Genomic DNA, 16,398 nt, shown 5'->3' on the forward strand with positions numbered 1-16,398 from the left:
AACTGGAAGACACAGCACACTCTAAAACAGACAGGGAAAAAAGGCCTACAGGATAACATCAAGTCATCTAATACAATGTAAATTGGAGCCCAGAAGGGGACGAAAACGTTTAAGAAATAATGGCTGACATTTTTTCCAAACAGTAAACATCAAGCTAAGAATAACACACAGAAAATAGCACCATGGTACAAACTGCTGAAAAAAGTGATTAAAGGAAAATCTTTAAAATGTGTTTTAAAAAAAAAAAGCATGTAGAAAAAAAAGATTACATATGAAAAACATAGAAAAGAATGACCTCATTTATCATTCCACATTACATATGGTATGAAGAGGATAGTGTAATTTGAAGGTAGGCTGTGTTAACAAGCAAACACTTAAAAACACAAAACAATAGGCACTAGTAATATGCCAAAAGAAAATATAAATGGAATGCTAAAAATTCTCAAACTAAGAAAAAATGAATCGGTCATAATATCTTACTACAATGGAATGCTACACTGCAATAAAAAAGAATGAAATACTACAGCACTTATAAATTAATATAGATATTTTAGTACATTGAGTGAAGAGCAAATTACTAAATAATATATTATTTCCCTTTTTAAAAGTTCAATAACATGTAAAACTAAACAATGTAGTTTAGAATTACATACTAATAATATAATGAAATCATGAAAAGGTATGATAGATAAAACTTAAAATAGTGTTCCTCTAAAGCAGCGGTTCTCAACCTGTGGGTCGCGACCCCTTTGGGGGTTGAACGACCCTTTCACAGGGGTCACCTAAGACTATCGGAAAACACATATATAATTACATATCATTTTTGTTTTTTTGTTTTTTGTTTTGTTTTTTTTTATTGCTTAAAGTATTACAAAGGGTATTACATATGTATCCATTTTATCCCCCCGCCCTAGACAGTCCCCTAGCCTCCCCTATCACCCCGTGTCTTATGTCCATTGGTTATGCTTATATGCATTTTTGTGATTAATCACTATGCTTTAATTATGTTCAATTTGTAACAATGAAAATACATCCTGCATGTCAGATATTTACATCACGATTCATAACAGTAGCAAAATTACAGTTATGAAGTAGCAACGAAAATAATTTTATGGTTGGGGGTCACCACAACATGAGGAACTGTATTAAAGGGTCGCGGCATTAGGAAGGTTGAGAACCACTGGAGAGTATGTTAGTTCTATAAAAGGAAGAAAACAAGAATATAGGTAGTCATTTGTGAAGACAGAAGGTATCTAAAAGAATACTTTAGAAACTGGGTAGGGGAAATGGGTAGCTGAGAGATAGAGAATGGAAGTCTTTTTATTATTATCCTTCTGTTCTTCTGAATTATACTTGGTGAATACATACTCAAAATAAGTCTGATTTTTTTTTAAATCACTTCAGCCAAGGCAGATAAAACTACAACTAAGAAATACCACTCTACCAACTAATAACTTGTTCAAATGATGTAAATAGAAAACTAAGTTTTTAACACTAAGGGTGTCAAAACTATGTGTAATTCTAGTATGTACTTTCACAGGAAAGGGCAATTTAAATAATAGCAAAATGTAGCCAAAAGAAAATTCAAATCTTCGCTTAAGCAAAATATGTACAGTACTCATACAAATCAACAAAAGGAAAACAACCCAATAGAAAAATGGGCAGAAAACCTAGACACTTATCTAAAGAAGACAAATGGCCAAGAGACATAAAAAAAAAATGCTCAATGTTACTAATCATCAGAGATGCAAATTAAAACGACAATGAGGTACCACCTCACACCTGTCAGAATGGCTGTCATCAATAAATCAACAAACCAGTGCTGGCAAGGATGTGGACAAAAAGGAACCCTAGTAATGGGAATGCTGGTGGGAATGCAGATTGGTACAACCACTAAGGAAATCAGTGTGGAATTTCCTCAAAAAATTAAAAATGAAATTTCCATTTGACCCAGTAATCCTACTTCTAGGAATATACCCTAAAAAGCCTGAAACACCAATCAGAAAGAACATATGCACACGTATGTTTTTAGCAGCACTATTTATAATAGCTAAGATCTGGAAACAGGCCAGGTGCACAACAGTAGATGATTGGATAAAAAAGTTGTGGTACATCTATACCATGGAATGAATACTATGCAGCAGTAAAAAAGAAGGATCTCTTACCCTTTGAAACAGCATGGAGGGACCTAGACAGTATTATGCTAAGCAAAATAAGCCAGTCAGAGATCACGATCTCACTCATGAACAAAATAAACTGATGGCCCTAGCTGGTTTGGTTCAGTGGATAGAGCATTGGCCTGTGGACTGAAGAGTCCTGGGTTCGATTCCGGTCTGGGGCACATGTCTGGTTGCAGGCTCAATCCCCTATGGGGGGTGTGCAGGAGGCAGCCGATCAATGATTCTCATCATTGATTTTTCTCTCTCCCTCTCCCTTCCTCTCTGAAATCAATAAGAAATAAACTGATGAACAAAATAGATCCAGAAACATAGAGCATGGAACAGACAGGAATCTCAGAGGGAGGTGGGTGAGTAGGTGAGACCAGGTGCTGCACCCAGGGATTGGGCCTGCCCTCTGCCACCGCGGAGCAGGCCTGTATGCATATCTATCCTATATAATAAAAGGCTAATGTGCAAATTGTCCCTTCGGGAGTTTCCACCAACTGGGAGTTCGACTGCGCACTATGATAATTTAAAGTGCACTGACCACCAGGGGGTGGCGCAGAATGAAGGAAGGCCCCGACCAGCAGCCAAGGGAAGGAAGGCCCTGGCCAGCAGCTGGAAGGCACCGATTGGCCCTGATTGCCAGTCAGGCCTAGGGACCCTACCCTGCCGGGGTCCAGCCCCAGCGGGTCCAGGGGTCCCCGAAGGTGTGGACGGAGTCGGCGAAGAAGGAATGACATGGAGACAGCATTCAGTTAATCAGCAGCCTAGCCAGGATCTCCAGCCAAGTTCTGATTTCGATCTCCAGAGAGGTTCTGCTTAGGATCTCCAGCCAGGTTCTGTCCAGGTTCTCCAGGCAGGTCCAGTCACCAGGTTCTAGTCAGGCTCTCCTGCCAATCTCCGCAGTCAGGTTCAGTCCAGGATCCCCTGCCATGCTCTCTCGCCAGGCTCCGCCTCCAGGCTCCGAGGCCAGTCCCTGTCTAGGATCCTCCTGCATGCTCTCGCCAGCGAAGTTCTTCTGTCCCTAGAGAACGTTCTGTGTAGGTTCTGTGCCTAGGCTCTGTCTCTCTTGGTCCTGTCTTCCAAGCCCTGTGTTCTAAGTTCTGTGTTCTGAGTTCTGTCTCTTTCTGTCTTGTTACATCTGTATTTATACCAGTTGATTCAATCCTATCAATCTCTATTACAAAGGTTAGGGCGTTTCTTATCTCCATTCCAGGGAGAAAAGATTATGTAGCTTAAGCATGATTGTTTGTAGTGATTAACTACCCGCCTGGCACTTAGTTAAGGAGTTTCATCCCTTCCCTGACTTCAGGGGAAAATTCCTACCTGGGGAAACAACCTTTCTAGGAGAGGTGACCTTGGTTAAAACACAGCGCCAAGAAGGTGAGCAAACATATTAAGAACTGTATGCCATATATGCCAGGTCCCTTGAAACAGCAAGGATGGACCGGCTCCCGGCAAATTCCCCCTTTTTTATTTTTTAAAGGCAGGCATTAAAAAGAAAAACCTCAAATGCTCTCTTATATCCATTTTAAGAGTAGGATTGGCACTTTCCGCTATTACCTGAGTCCTGATCTATCATCCCAGGGAGAGCTTGCCAATCCTGCACTTTCCCAGGGTAGAAAGGCTGCAGTGGGGTTAAGGATAAGGCTCCTTGGGCCTACCTTCTCCCATGCCATTAAATTTACCTTTCCTTCCTCAGAAAAGCATGGACATATTTCTTGTATAAAATGTTCCATCTGACTGGGAGTAACCTTAACTCCTCTGCTAGCAAGCATATGTGTTAAAAGATCAATACGGAGTCTTTTTTCTTTAGACTCAGTATGGCACATCTTCTTAATGTAAAGATCAATACAGAGTCTTCTTTCTTTGGACTCAGTATGGCACATCTTCTCAATCTAAGTTCTGTACTATCCACCTTCTTACCCTACTTATCCTCTGTAGGGGGGTTTGTAGCACCCTGGTGGAGTCCTATCCGTCCCGAGTGTGGGGGTTTTCAAAGGGGGGGGGCTTACCTAGGGGAATCCTGTTACAGGGGTTCCCAAAGGTGTGGACGGAGTCGGCGAAGACTATCCACCCTCTTCCTATGGTGGAGTCCTATCCGTCCCGAGAGTGGGGCTTACCTAGGGGTCCCTGTTCGGGCGCCAGATGCCGGGGTCGAGCCCCAGCGGGTCCAGGGTTTCCCCAAAGGTGTGGACGGAGTCGGCGAAGAAGGAATGACATGGAGACAGCATTCAGTTAATCAGCAGCCTAGCCAGGATCTCCAGCCAAGTTCTGGTTTCGATCTCCAGAGAGGTTCTGCTTAGGATCTCCAGCCAGGTTCTGTCCAGGTTCTCCAGGCAGGTCCAGTCACCAGGTTCTAGTCAGGCTCTCCTGCCAATCTCCGCAGTCAGGTTCAGTCCAGGATCCCCTGCCATGCTCTCTCGCCAGGCTCCGCCTCCAGGCTCCGAGGCCAGTCCCTGTCTAGGATCCTCCGGCATGCTCTCGCCAGCGAAGTTCTTCTGTCCCTAGAGAACGTTCTGTGTAGGTTCTGTGCCTAGGCTCTGTCTCTCTTGGTCCTGTCTTCCAAGCCCTGTGTTCTAAGTTCTGTGTTCTGAGTTCTGTCTCTTTCTGTCTTGTTACATCTGTATTTATACCAGTTGATTCAATCCTATCAATCTCTATTACAAAGGTTAGGGCGTTTCTTATCTCCATTCCAGGGAGAAAAGATTATGTAGCTTAAGCATGATTGTTTGTAGTGATTAACTACCCGCCTGGCACTTAGTTAAGGAGTTTCATCCCTTCCCTGACTTCAGGGGAAAATTCCTACCTGGGGAAACAACCTTTCTAGGAGAGGTGACCTTGGTTAAAACACAGCGCCAAGAAGGTGAGCAAACATATTAAGAACTGTATGCCATATATGCCAGGTCCCTTGAAACAGCAAGGATGGACCGGCTCCCGGCACTACCCATGCATGAATTTCGTGCACTGAGCCTCTAGTATCCTATCTAATAAGAGAGAAACATGGTAATTAGCGTACGACCGCTACCCTTCCCATTGGCTAATCAGGGTGATATGCAAATTAACTGCCAGCCAAGATGGCGGCTGGCAGCCAGGCAGCTTAAACTGAACATGAGGCTTGCTTGCTTCAGTGACGGAGGACTCCAACGTTCCCCGCCTGCCACTGCTGGCCTCTGAGCTGGAACTCTAAGCAACTATGTTAAAAATATAGAAGCTAAACAAAACCCCAGAAACCTGCTTTAGTCACCGGGCTTCAGCCAGCAGGATTGCAACATTGTTTCAAATACAGAAGGTAAACAAAGGCCAGAAACCTGCTTTCAGCAGCGGAAGCCTAAGAGCTGGAGCCTCAGAGCTAAAGCTGGCCCAGAATTTAGAAAAAAAGAAAAAAAGGAGCGGTTGGGAGCTTCAGTCACCCACCAGCCTGAAAACAGCCCTCAGCCCCTCACCCAGACTGGCCAGGCACCCCAATGGGGACCCCCACCCTGAAGGGTGTGTGACCAGCTACAAACAGCCATCATCCCCTCACCCAGGCTGGCCAGGCACCCCAGTGGGGATCCCCACCCTGATCCAGGACACCCTTCAGGGCAAACCAGCCGGCCCCCACCCATGCACCAGGCCTCTATCCTATATAGTAAAAGGGTAATATGCCTCCCAGCACCGGGATCAGCGGAGCCACGAGGCGTCCCGGCACCGGGATCAGCGTGATAGGGGGCAGTGCCCAAACCCCTTATCGCCCTGTGGCTCTGTGTGTGACAGGGGGCAGTGCCACAACCTCCCTATCGGCCCTGCTCTGTTTGTGACAGGGGAATGCGCCCCAACCCCCTGATCAGCCCTGCTCTGTGCCTGATAGGGGGGAGCTCCTCAACCCCCTGATCGCCCTGCGGCTCTGTGTGTGACAGGGTGCAGCGCCCCAACCCCCTGATCCGCTCTGCTCTGTGCATGACAGGGGGCGGTGCCCCAACTCCCCAATCGGCCCTGCTCTGAGCCCGACCAGGGGCTGCACCCAGGGATTGGGCCTGCCCTCTGCCACCGGGGAGCAGGCCTAAGCCAGCAGGTCGTTATCTCCCGAGGGGTCCCAGACTGCAAGAGGGCACAGGCCGGGCTGAGGGACCCTCCCTTCCCCCCAAGTGCACAAATTTTTGTGCACCGGGCCTCTAGTATATATATAAAAGCCCAGCGACCAGAATGGCAGAACGACCAGAACCAGTGGCTATGACACGCACTGAGGCAGCCAACCAGCCTGATCTGGGCCCCGACTGTCCCCTGCCCCCTGATCAGCCCTCAACACCCCGACTGGGGGCAGCCAGCTGCCAACTGCCTGTGGCCCCTCCCCACTACTGGCCCGCCCGTTGGGCCCCACCCATGTACAAATTCATCCATTGGGCCTCTGGTATATGCATAATCCACAGATACAGACAATGGTGTGGTGAAGGCCTGGGGTGGGGTGGGGACAGGCTAGAAGGGGTCAATAGGGAAAATATGGGGAATATGTAGTATTTTCATACTTTCAACAATAAAGATTTAAAAATAATAATAAAGAATTCTTTGCTTAAGAACTTCAAAACCAAAAATTAGACTTTCTGATTTTTCCTAATTTACTACTTAATATTTCAGAGACAGCAACCTTGAAGTTTAATACATGCCCTCCTTGTCAAAGGTACACTTCAGAAATATAACTGATCACATTTTCATGACAATTGTGTCTTGGCTTTACACAAATTATGTGCTTATAAGAATTTAAATTATCAGATAAAGGTTATATGAGTTGTCCAGGTTACCAAGCTAGACATTGGCAAATCTATGCCTGCAATCTGGGCTCACTAATACCCATATAATGCCTTCTCCAATGTCCCTTAAAACAACTACTCTTACTAATGTTGGCAAACCCAAACTCCCCAATCTAATATTGAAGGCCCTAACTTCAGTCTACCTTTCGTAGCTCTCTTCATTTATCAAGAAAAAAGTTTAGATATTAAATAATGAGATTGGTTACCCAATTCTTCTCACTTTTTAAAATCCAGTATTTTTGGAGAACCTACATATAAATACAGTACCAGGCACTAGGGTAATAAAGAGAAAAGACATATCATTGGCATGTCCAAAGTATTGTGATCAGAATCAAAACCATGAGAGACATCCCTTCATCTATCTACAAAAAGTATAGCCGTAAGATATGGAGAGGACATGAAGAGTATTCAGATCATAATGAAAGAAGTAAACAGATCAGCTGAATAAAATCAATTGGTACATAAAACAGAAGTAAATTATTGAACATTAACAAAGAGATAAAAAAAATAGACTTGTCGTGGCAATGAGGAGTTATTAGAAAAGAATATAGTCAGTATCCTGGTCAGAGACCTTCTTAATCATTCAAGTAAAATGAACCAGCAGAGAAGTGATAACCTCAGAAGTTGCATGAAAGGTTGAAACCAAAATCATTTGGGGATGACATAATTGCATTCATACTTGCATTCAAGTATCTTTTAATGCAAGGAAAGAAAATAAAGAAATAAAAGAAACTAGTTGATATAGAAATGTTTTATTAGAGAATCAAATCCTTAGTATTAATGTTTATGTTGTTTTAGTTTAATTTACATATCTATTACATGCAAGACAATTTTGCCTATTAGGGTAAAAGATCAGCTTTATAATTCTAATTTAAATCATGTCAGTAATTAATTTAAACTAATCATTTTAATGCGAATTTCACTATCAATAGTGAAACCTAAGGTATTAAGATTTATTACATTTAAGTTCAGATATTTAAGATTTACTTTAACATGTGTGAGAAGGTTTGTCAGAAAACTGAACTACTTGACAAATAGTGACTGTACTAACAGTTATTTAAACAGTTTAAAATTTTAACTGTTTTAAAATTAAGAAAATATAATCAAAGTCCCCTTTTAAAATAAATGCTTAAGTTGACTACATTTTTCCAAAAAGTAAGATTTATAAGTTGAACTTTGAGGAAGAATCAGGGTTTAAAATTTAACTTTAATGAAGTATAGATTAACTTAAAAACAAAGGAACTGCTCAATTTTTGTTGTTTAAAAAAAGCCACCTTCAAGGACACCAAATGCTATATAAGTCTTACTCATCCTTCAATACTTAAGTTAAATTCTTCCTTTTCTATGAAGCCTTTCCTCTTTTTCATAGATGTACCTATCCTATCTGTCCTGTGCTAGATAAAAGGAAATAAATCAGTATTATTCAAATAGCTAATTTATTTTATTTTATTCTAGTGGCATAACCCATAATGAAAAAACACTCCTGGCCAAGATCATAAACACTTTCAGAACATGGATCATGTCTCATACTACTTTATATCTCTAAGAATATCTCATACAAGGCAATCCTAATATACTAGCACACTACTAAATTTTAATAGCTAGAAATTTCTTTATAAATGCACTATTACCTCTGTTACATCCCAATGGTGTAAAAATTGCTCCAAGTCTGTAAGGTAAAGCAGCACAGGGGAGAGCTGTGTCTGGATGACATGAGGAACTCCTCGAAGGCTCTGAAGCCAAGTCAACTCCTCTTTTGAAAACCCTAATTTGGGCACAAAGAAAGTCAAATTAAAAAAATATTTCACAAAGCAAGGGACATGGGTCATATTTTTAAAAAAACAGAGATACATGGCATGTATCTTTAAGACAAAGTCTTCTTTAAACTACCTTGTTGCCTCCAAATTTCTGCATTTCATATAATATTTTAAAAGATGAACAGCTGGCCCTAACCGGTTTGGCTCAGTGGATAGAGCGTCAGCCTGCGGACTGAAGGGTCCCTGGTTCGATTCCGGTCAAGGGCATGTATGTACCTTGGTTGTGGGCACATCCCCAGTTGGGGGTGTGCAGGAGGCAGCTGATCGATGTTTCTCTCTCATCGATGTTTCTAACTCTCTATCCTTCTCCCTTCCTCTCTGTAAAAAAATCAATAAAATATTTTTCTAAGAAAAGAACAGCTGGTAATGGAGGCAGTAAAATTCATATAATTATGTACACAAATGTGTACTCTGACCCAATCTATAATGTAGCAAGAAATAGGCTTTCCCCCTTATATAAAGGGCTTCATGACATTTACCTAAAAAAAGTAAAAGGCAACCTTTCCAAATAATGGTAGGTTTAAAAAAGCAAATGAACAAATGAAAGAATATATTCCATACATATACCAAACTCTGTATTCTCTTGTAATAGTCCATTCAAACTACTATCTGATTCTCTTACCACCCGTATTACACTTGGCCTGACCTATCCAAAAATCCCTCCCGAGAGAGAGCTCTCACGATGATCAGAATACCAACAATGTAGTCAGTCTGATCCTAGCTTTCTGCTTTGATGTTCCTATCACTATATTTTCATGAACACAGCCTAAAGCAGCAGCATCTGGTTTCATAACTACATCCCATTATTGGCTCATAATGAGCTTTCAAATACTATTAAACCTTTTGGCAGGTACTACTCCTAAAACATAAAGACCCCACCTCCATTTCAAATGTGTACATCCAAACTATCAAGTAAACACATAGGAGTCTACATTTATTTTTATATAAAACTAGAGGCCTGGTGCACAAAATTCATGCACTGGGGGGGGGGGGTCGTCTCACCCCGGATTGCAAGAGGGCACAAGGCCAGGCCGAGGGACCCCACCATTGCATAATCAGGGCCGGGGAGGGATGCGGGAGGTTGGCCAGCCTGGGAGGGACTGCGGGAGGCTCCAAGGCATGTCCAGTCCATCTCACTCAGTCCCGATCGGCTGGACCTCAGCAGCAAGCTAACCTACCAGTCGGAGCTTCTACCCCCTGGTGGTCAGTGCACATCAGAGCAAGCAGTTGAGCGGCCTTAGCATATCATTAGCATATTATGCTTTGATTGGTTGAACAGACGATCAGACATAGCATATTAGGCTTTTATTATATAGGATTTATAGTTTTTATTATAAAGGATTTATCTTGCAAGATTCAGCTCATTTCCAGAACCTATCAACTTCTCTTTGGATTCTGATAACATATTAATTATATGTCTCCTAATCACAAGTCTTCAAAAAAATTCAAAGAATCTCATCATCACCCAAGTATAAAACTGAAATGCTGAATGAATACAATCATTTAAACAATAGTAACACTCACACATCTAACTTATGACATTTCTATATTCATTTTACCAATTTTACTTTGAGGGCAAATGGAATGTAGAAAACGGCTAATCAAAATCTGATGTTCTTCCTATCAAGTTGAACATTTTGAACATGTTTAAAATGGATATTCTGTTCATCAATTTTTAAAAGTATGCAGTGGGGTTTTCTCTGGCTATCTGAATAAGAGTCATGTATGTCCAATTCACTGCAAAGATAAGAATAATGTTGAAAAAATAAAGTTGAGAAATAAGACTAAGAAGAAAGTGAAAAAACAATCATGACATTCAAGTACTTCCCAAGATTTTGGTACTTGTAGTATGAGATGCAAAGATGAATCATGCATCTTCCTGCCTCAAGAGCCTGACAATGTAGGGTACAAATACTCCTTCAAAGATTTCCATTTATTAATCAATAAAATTCATTCTAAGAGACATCTTATTTATCATCCTCAAAACTTAGAACCAAACATATTTTAGAATAATCTTCATACTAGATATTTTTCTTTCCTTTACTTGGTAGGTGAATGTAGTTACCTGTAAGTGTTGAAAATAAGAAGCTGAAATAATCCACATCGCTCATCAAACAGTCTTTAACTGAGTATTTCCATCCAGAAAATGATGATCTACAAGAAAAAATGAAAGAAATATTACCAGAAGTGACCAACTTGAAGACTCAAGAATAACACAGACTATAACCACTTTTTTCTTTTTTAAAAACAAGTCTAATTTAATAGCTTAAACAAAACCTAGAGTATGTATTAATTTTATATATAAGAGCTCAACTACCATGATATGGAAATTTCAACTTTTAACATTTATATTTATGTAAAGTCTCATTAAAAAGCATAATTGGCCCACAGAGTATATGGTATAACTTAGAAAATTTCTTCACATTTGAAAGCCATACTCTAAGGCAGGGGTCCTCAAACTTTTTAAACAGGGGGCCAGTTCATTGTCCCTCAGACCGTTGGAGGGCCGGACTATAGTTTAAAAAAAAACTATGAACAAATTCCTATGCACACTGCACATATCTTATTTTGAAGTAAAAAAACAAAACGGGTACAAATACAGTATTTGTATTTGCATGTGGCCCGCGGGCCGTAGTTTGAGGACCCCTGCTCTAAGGAGCCAAGATTAAGTTTGTTGGTTTTTTTTTTCAGTAGTTTCAGCTGCTATGTATTTACTACCTGATTTTTATAAAGTCTCACCTTGCTTACTTTAAACAAGCTCCAGATTCCTACCTAAACCTAAGTATCTTAATTAGGCGAAGAACACTTACATTTAAAGCCACTCAAAGATAACTAACTATAAGTTCCCATACTTTGCAAAGCTGTAACTAGGTCTGCTTAATAGTGTAGCGAAAGTATTGAAGAGGACTCAAGGGAATATCTAAATGTAAAGCAGCTTCTCATTAAATGAGGATGATCTGGTTCCTGCTATGAGTTTAGTTTCCAGTGACTCCTTTAAAAATTCTCTTCAAGGTAAGGATAAGAAGACAGCAAATGTCAACCAGGAATCTAGCAAAAGGCTGAGAATGGTCAGATCCAATAAGCTAAGACTACAAATTTTATCATAGATATCTGAATAAATGTCAGACAAAATTAGGACTTTCTAACTCAACCAGAAGCACTTAATTTTTTTTTTTTTACTGTTAACTGTATTTAACTCAATGAAACTAGGAATCAATTGTGCCATCCAGTGGCTAAAAGGAGTACACATCCTTTTAGGAATCTACTTTGGACAAATGACAATAGATCACACTGTCCTTAAGACTATGATGTCCATATATACTGTTCAAGCCAGAACATGTCTGAGAGTAAAGGGATGCTATTGCTGATTAAGCTGGAACAAAAGAAATAAACTGGAACTGCTCCTCCAAGACCAGATCATATATTCACTTTACTTAAAACAAGCCATATTTCTTAGTCCAAGAATCTCTTTCTCTGAGAGATTTTTATCTAACATTTATGTTCCCCAATCCAGCTGCAAATAAACTAGGGGCAGAGAGGATCTGACTGAGCAAAGTCCAGTGGAACAACACGGTATAACGGTATGAGGGAAAAGTCAGACTCAAAAAAACTCTAAATGTGGGGGAAAAGGTAGGGGCAGCAACTCTAAGGTAACAGATAAATATCAGAAATGATTCAAGGAATATTTCAGGAAAATCCGTCTGGCAACAGTGTACAAAATAAAGGGACTGAGAAGCCAGACTATAATACTACAGGTAACAGATCATGAAAAAGTTGGCTAGTTATAGCCACAGTCAAAGACAGAAGGGGGTGTTTTGAAGAAAAAAACAAAGATATGAAATCACCCCAGTGTATGCTAAAAGAAACTACGCATTATTGTTATTCTAAATCTAGGAAAAGTGATACATTGATAGTGGTATTGGCCTAAAAAAATTTAAGTCTTAATTTTGGATTATTTTTTAAAAGATTCATTTGGGCACAATACACCTACAGAAAGAGAAGTGTACTAACAAATTGTGCAAATACTAAAAGGGAAACTTTAATTTGGCGGACTTCTAATGACAATCAACTTTTTAGTTATTATTAAGCCCTTTTATCATTATCTGTAAGTTAACTTATTTTCAACAATCACCACAAATCTCCACAAAAAGACTTTTGAAAACATTCTTGACAAAAGTTAAACATAATTGATGTTTATAAAAACAATATTCCTCCTAAAGAGAATAAATTTCAAAGGAAGTGTTCAAAAGGTGGTTTTAACTGAATGTTAAAACTGACCCTTCATTAGTTATATCAAAGGAACAGAGTGCCCTCTACTGGAAGTCAATAAACACAAAATAAATAAAAATACACTTAATTACAATGAAATAAAAACACACTTAATTTTTTTAAAGGCCTAGCATTAAATAATTGCTTACACTAGGCTAAGAGTAGGGTTTTTAAAATTTCTAACAAAAAAAACACACAAGAAACTAATAAATGTTTAAAATACTTAAAAATAAGACCAAATCTCTCTCTAATGCAGATGTACACAGAAGAAATAAACCTTGAATATTCAGATATAAACAACATGTTGCAAATAGCTCTCTTCTGCTAAAAGAAAATATTATCATCAGTTATGCAGCAAACTCTGGAAAACTGGATTCAAATATATGTCCTAAACTGGTATGAAAAGCCTGGCAAAGAAAGGTAGTCTACCAAACAGTGAGATACTCCTGTTCAACTGGGATAGGGGATCTGTACAAAAAGCCACAAGGAAACTAGTCTTTAAACTTTACAGCTATGGCCTCAATTTCAATTTCTCTCTGCCTAAAACCATATCAGACCCTGACCATGAGCCACAAGCAGTAATAAATATTTCTGAGTCCTAAAATACTATGCCTGATGATACCAACATGAGGCGGTTAAGGCTTCTTTGAACACACACGATATGAAACATTAGTTAAAAACTTTCAGAGTAAAATGTTAATGCCACTGTGGAAAATAGCATGGCAGTTTCTTGAAAAATGAAACAGTTACCATATGATTCAGCAGTACACTTCTGGGTATATAGCCAATAGAATTAAAAGGACTAAAACAGATATCTATACACCAATGTTTATAGCAGCATTATTCACAATAGCCAAAAGGTAGAAACAACCAATGTCCAACAACAGATGAAGAGATAAACAAAATGTAGTGTATAAGCACAAAGGAGTATCATTAAGCCTTAAAAAGGAAGGAAATTATGACACATGCTACCACATGGATAAACCTTGAAGAGTTATGCCGAGTGAAATATGCAAGACACAAAAGGACAAATATTGTATGATTCCTTACATAAGGTAACCAGAATAATCAGAATCATCAAGATAGAATAGTGGTTACCAGTGGTGGGGAGAGGATAGGGTGGAGGAGTTATATAATGGACACAGAGTTTTAGTTTAGGTTGATGAAAAAAATCTGGAGATAGATAGCGGTCCTGGTTACACAACAATCTAAATGTACTTAATGCCACTGTTGTTTGTCTTTTAATATATTTTTATTGATTTCAGAGAGGAAAGGAGAGGGAAAGATAGAAACATCAGTGATGAGAGAAAATCACTGACCAGCTGCCTCCTGCATGCCCCCTTCTGGAGATCAAGCCCACAACCCAGGCATGTGCCCTGGAAATCGAGCCATGACCTCCTGGTTCACAGGTCGACACTCAACCACTGAGTAACACCGGCTGAGTGCCACTGTAAACCCTTACTACATGGTTTTGATCATTTCAACCCTTATTCCAATCTAGCTATAGAAGTCACTCAACAACTTGAAACAGTCTTACTCTAGTGAACTTTATCGAAAAATAACAATGTAGTTTTAATTGCTGCATTAAGAGCAAATGAAGGTAGTAGCAATGTTTAGAGGGAAAAGATTATACATTTAAAATACAGCTCACTTGAGCATGTTACCTCATGTGCAGTATCCCGATAAGCATGGCAGCCAAACTTGAACTGAGTCTTCCCATAATACAGCAACGACTTAACTGAGAAAGCAAATCAGCAGGTAGACTGGGTAGAAAATATATAAGCTGGACCAAACACTGCTGAGACTCTGCTGGGAGAACCACCACAGTGCCTTCTTGTGGATCTAGTGGGACAGATGGACACATTAAATTCAACTATAAAGATGTACAAAGCAGAGATTAAATTAATAAAGAAGATTGATTTTTACTTATGCTAAATTCCAACATATCAATTACATGAAAAAGTTTCATCATAAAACATGATTGCTTAAGCTATTTTCTAAAGTAAAACATTGAACACAACCATTATTCATTTAAAGATACATTTGTTTAACACTGCAATAATTTCATAACATCCAAGTTTGTCTTGTTTGAATTAAGAACTTTCATGGGGGTAAAGGGACTGGATACAAAGCAAAAGAGTAAAAAACAAGCACTTTTGCTAAACAGTGACAATTACAGTATAAACCTAACCTGAAGCAAAAGACCTATTTGTGTGTGCATATACACGTACACACACACACACACACACACACACACACACTCCTACATATAAGCAGTACTGAAAACAGATTTTAAAATATACCCACAAAAGGTGGAAACCAAATGCCCTTCACTTAATGAATGGATAAATATAAGTGGTATACCCATTAAATGCAATACTACTTAGCAATAAAGAAATAAAATACTGAAATATGCTTCTTCAACATGAATGAATCCTAAAAACACTCTAAGAAGCCAGACTCAAAAGGCCCCATATTGCATAATTCCATTTATAAGAAATGTCCAGAATAGGCAAATCCAGAGACAGAAATACAGATTAGTGTTTGCCAGGAGCTGGGAAAAGCGAGAATGCGAAGGGTCTACCAATGGGTAGTTTCTTTTGGAGGTGATAAAAATATTCTAGAATTAGATAGCGATGATGTTTGCACAACCTTGGGAATATATTTTTTAAAAATTTCTGAACCAGCCGAAACCGGTTTGGCTCAGAGGATAGAGCGTCGGCCTGCGGACTGAAGGGTCCCAGGTTCGATTCCGGTCAAGGGCATGTGCCTGAGTTGCGGGCACATCCCCAGTGGGGGATGTGCAGGAGGCGGCTTGCCAGGGTCCAGCCCCAGCGGGTCCAGGGGTCCCCAAAGGTGTAGACGGAGTCGGCGAAGAAGGAAGGACACGGAGACAGCGTTCAGTTGATCAGCAGCCTAGCCAGGATCTCCAGCCAAGTTCTGGTCTGGATCTCCAGAGAGGTTCTGCTTCAGATCTCCAGCCAGGTTCAGTCACCAGGTTCTAGTCAGGTTCTCTTGCCATGTTCTATAGTCAGGTTCAGTCCAGGATCTATTGCCATGTTCTCTCCAGCGAAGTTCTTCTGTCTCCAGGCTCCGTGTAGGTTCTGTCTTCTGAATTCTGTGTTCTAAGTTCTGTGTCTTGCTGTCTAGTTACATCTGTATTTATACCAGTTGATTCAATCCTATCAATCTCTATTACAAAGGTTAGGGCGTTTCTTATCTCCATTCCAGGGAGTAAAGATTATGTAGCTTAAGCATGATTGTTCGTAGTTAAAGTGATTAATTACCTGCCTGGCACTTAGTTGAGGGGTTTTATTCCCTCCCTAACTTCAGGGGAAAATCCCTACCTGGGGATTCAACCTT

General features: G+C 40.0%; 1 protein-coding gene across 2 annotated transcripts in view; it reads right to left on the reverse strand.

The window, feature by feature from the left end:
• Positions 1 to 16,398, reverse strand: part of TEX10 (testis expressed 10) — a 37,929-nt gene that overhangs the window by 6,490 nt on the left and 15,041 nt on the right. For both annotated transcript variants that reach the window (XM_059657489.1, XM_059657488.1), the window contains 3 exons: positions 14,700 to 14,877; positions 10,832 to 10,920; positions 8,581 to 8,714 (listed from right to left, as the gene is read on the reverse strand). In XM_059657489.1, coding sequence (XP_059513472.1) covers positions 8,581 to 8,714; positions 10,832 to 10,920; positions 14,700 to 14,877 — 401 coding nt within the window. The remainder of the gene's footprint in view (positions 1 to 8,580; positions 8,715 to 10,831; positions 10,921 to 14,699; positions 14,878 to 16,398) is intronic.

The sequence above is a fragment of the Myotis daubentonii genome, chromosome 11, assembly GCF_963259705.1.
Source record: "Myotis daubentonii chromosome 11, mMyoDau2.1, whole genome shotgun sequence".
NCBI lineage: Eukaryota > Metazoa > Chordata > Mammalia > Chiroptera > Vespertilionidae > Myotis > Myotis daubentonii.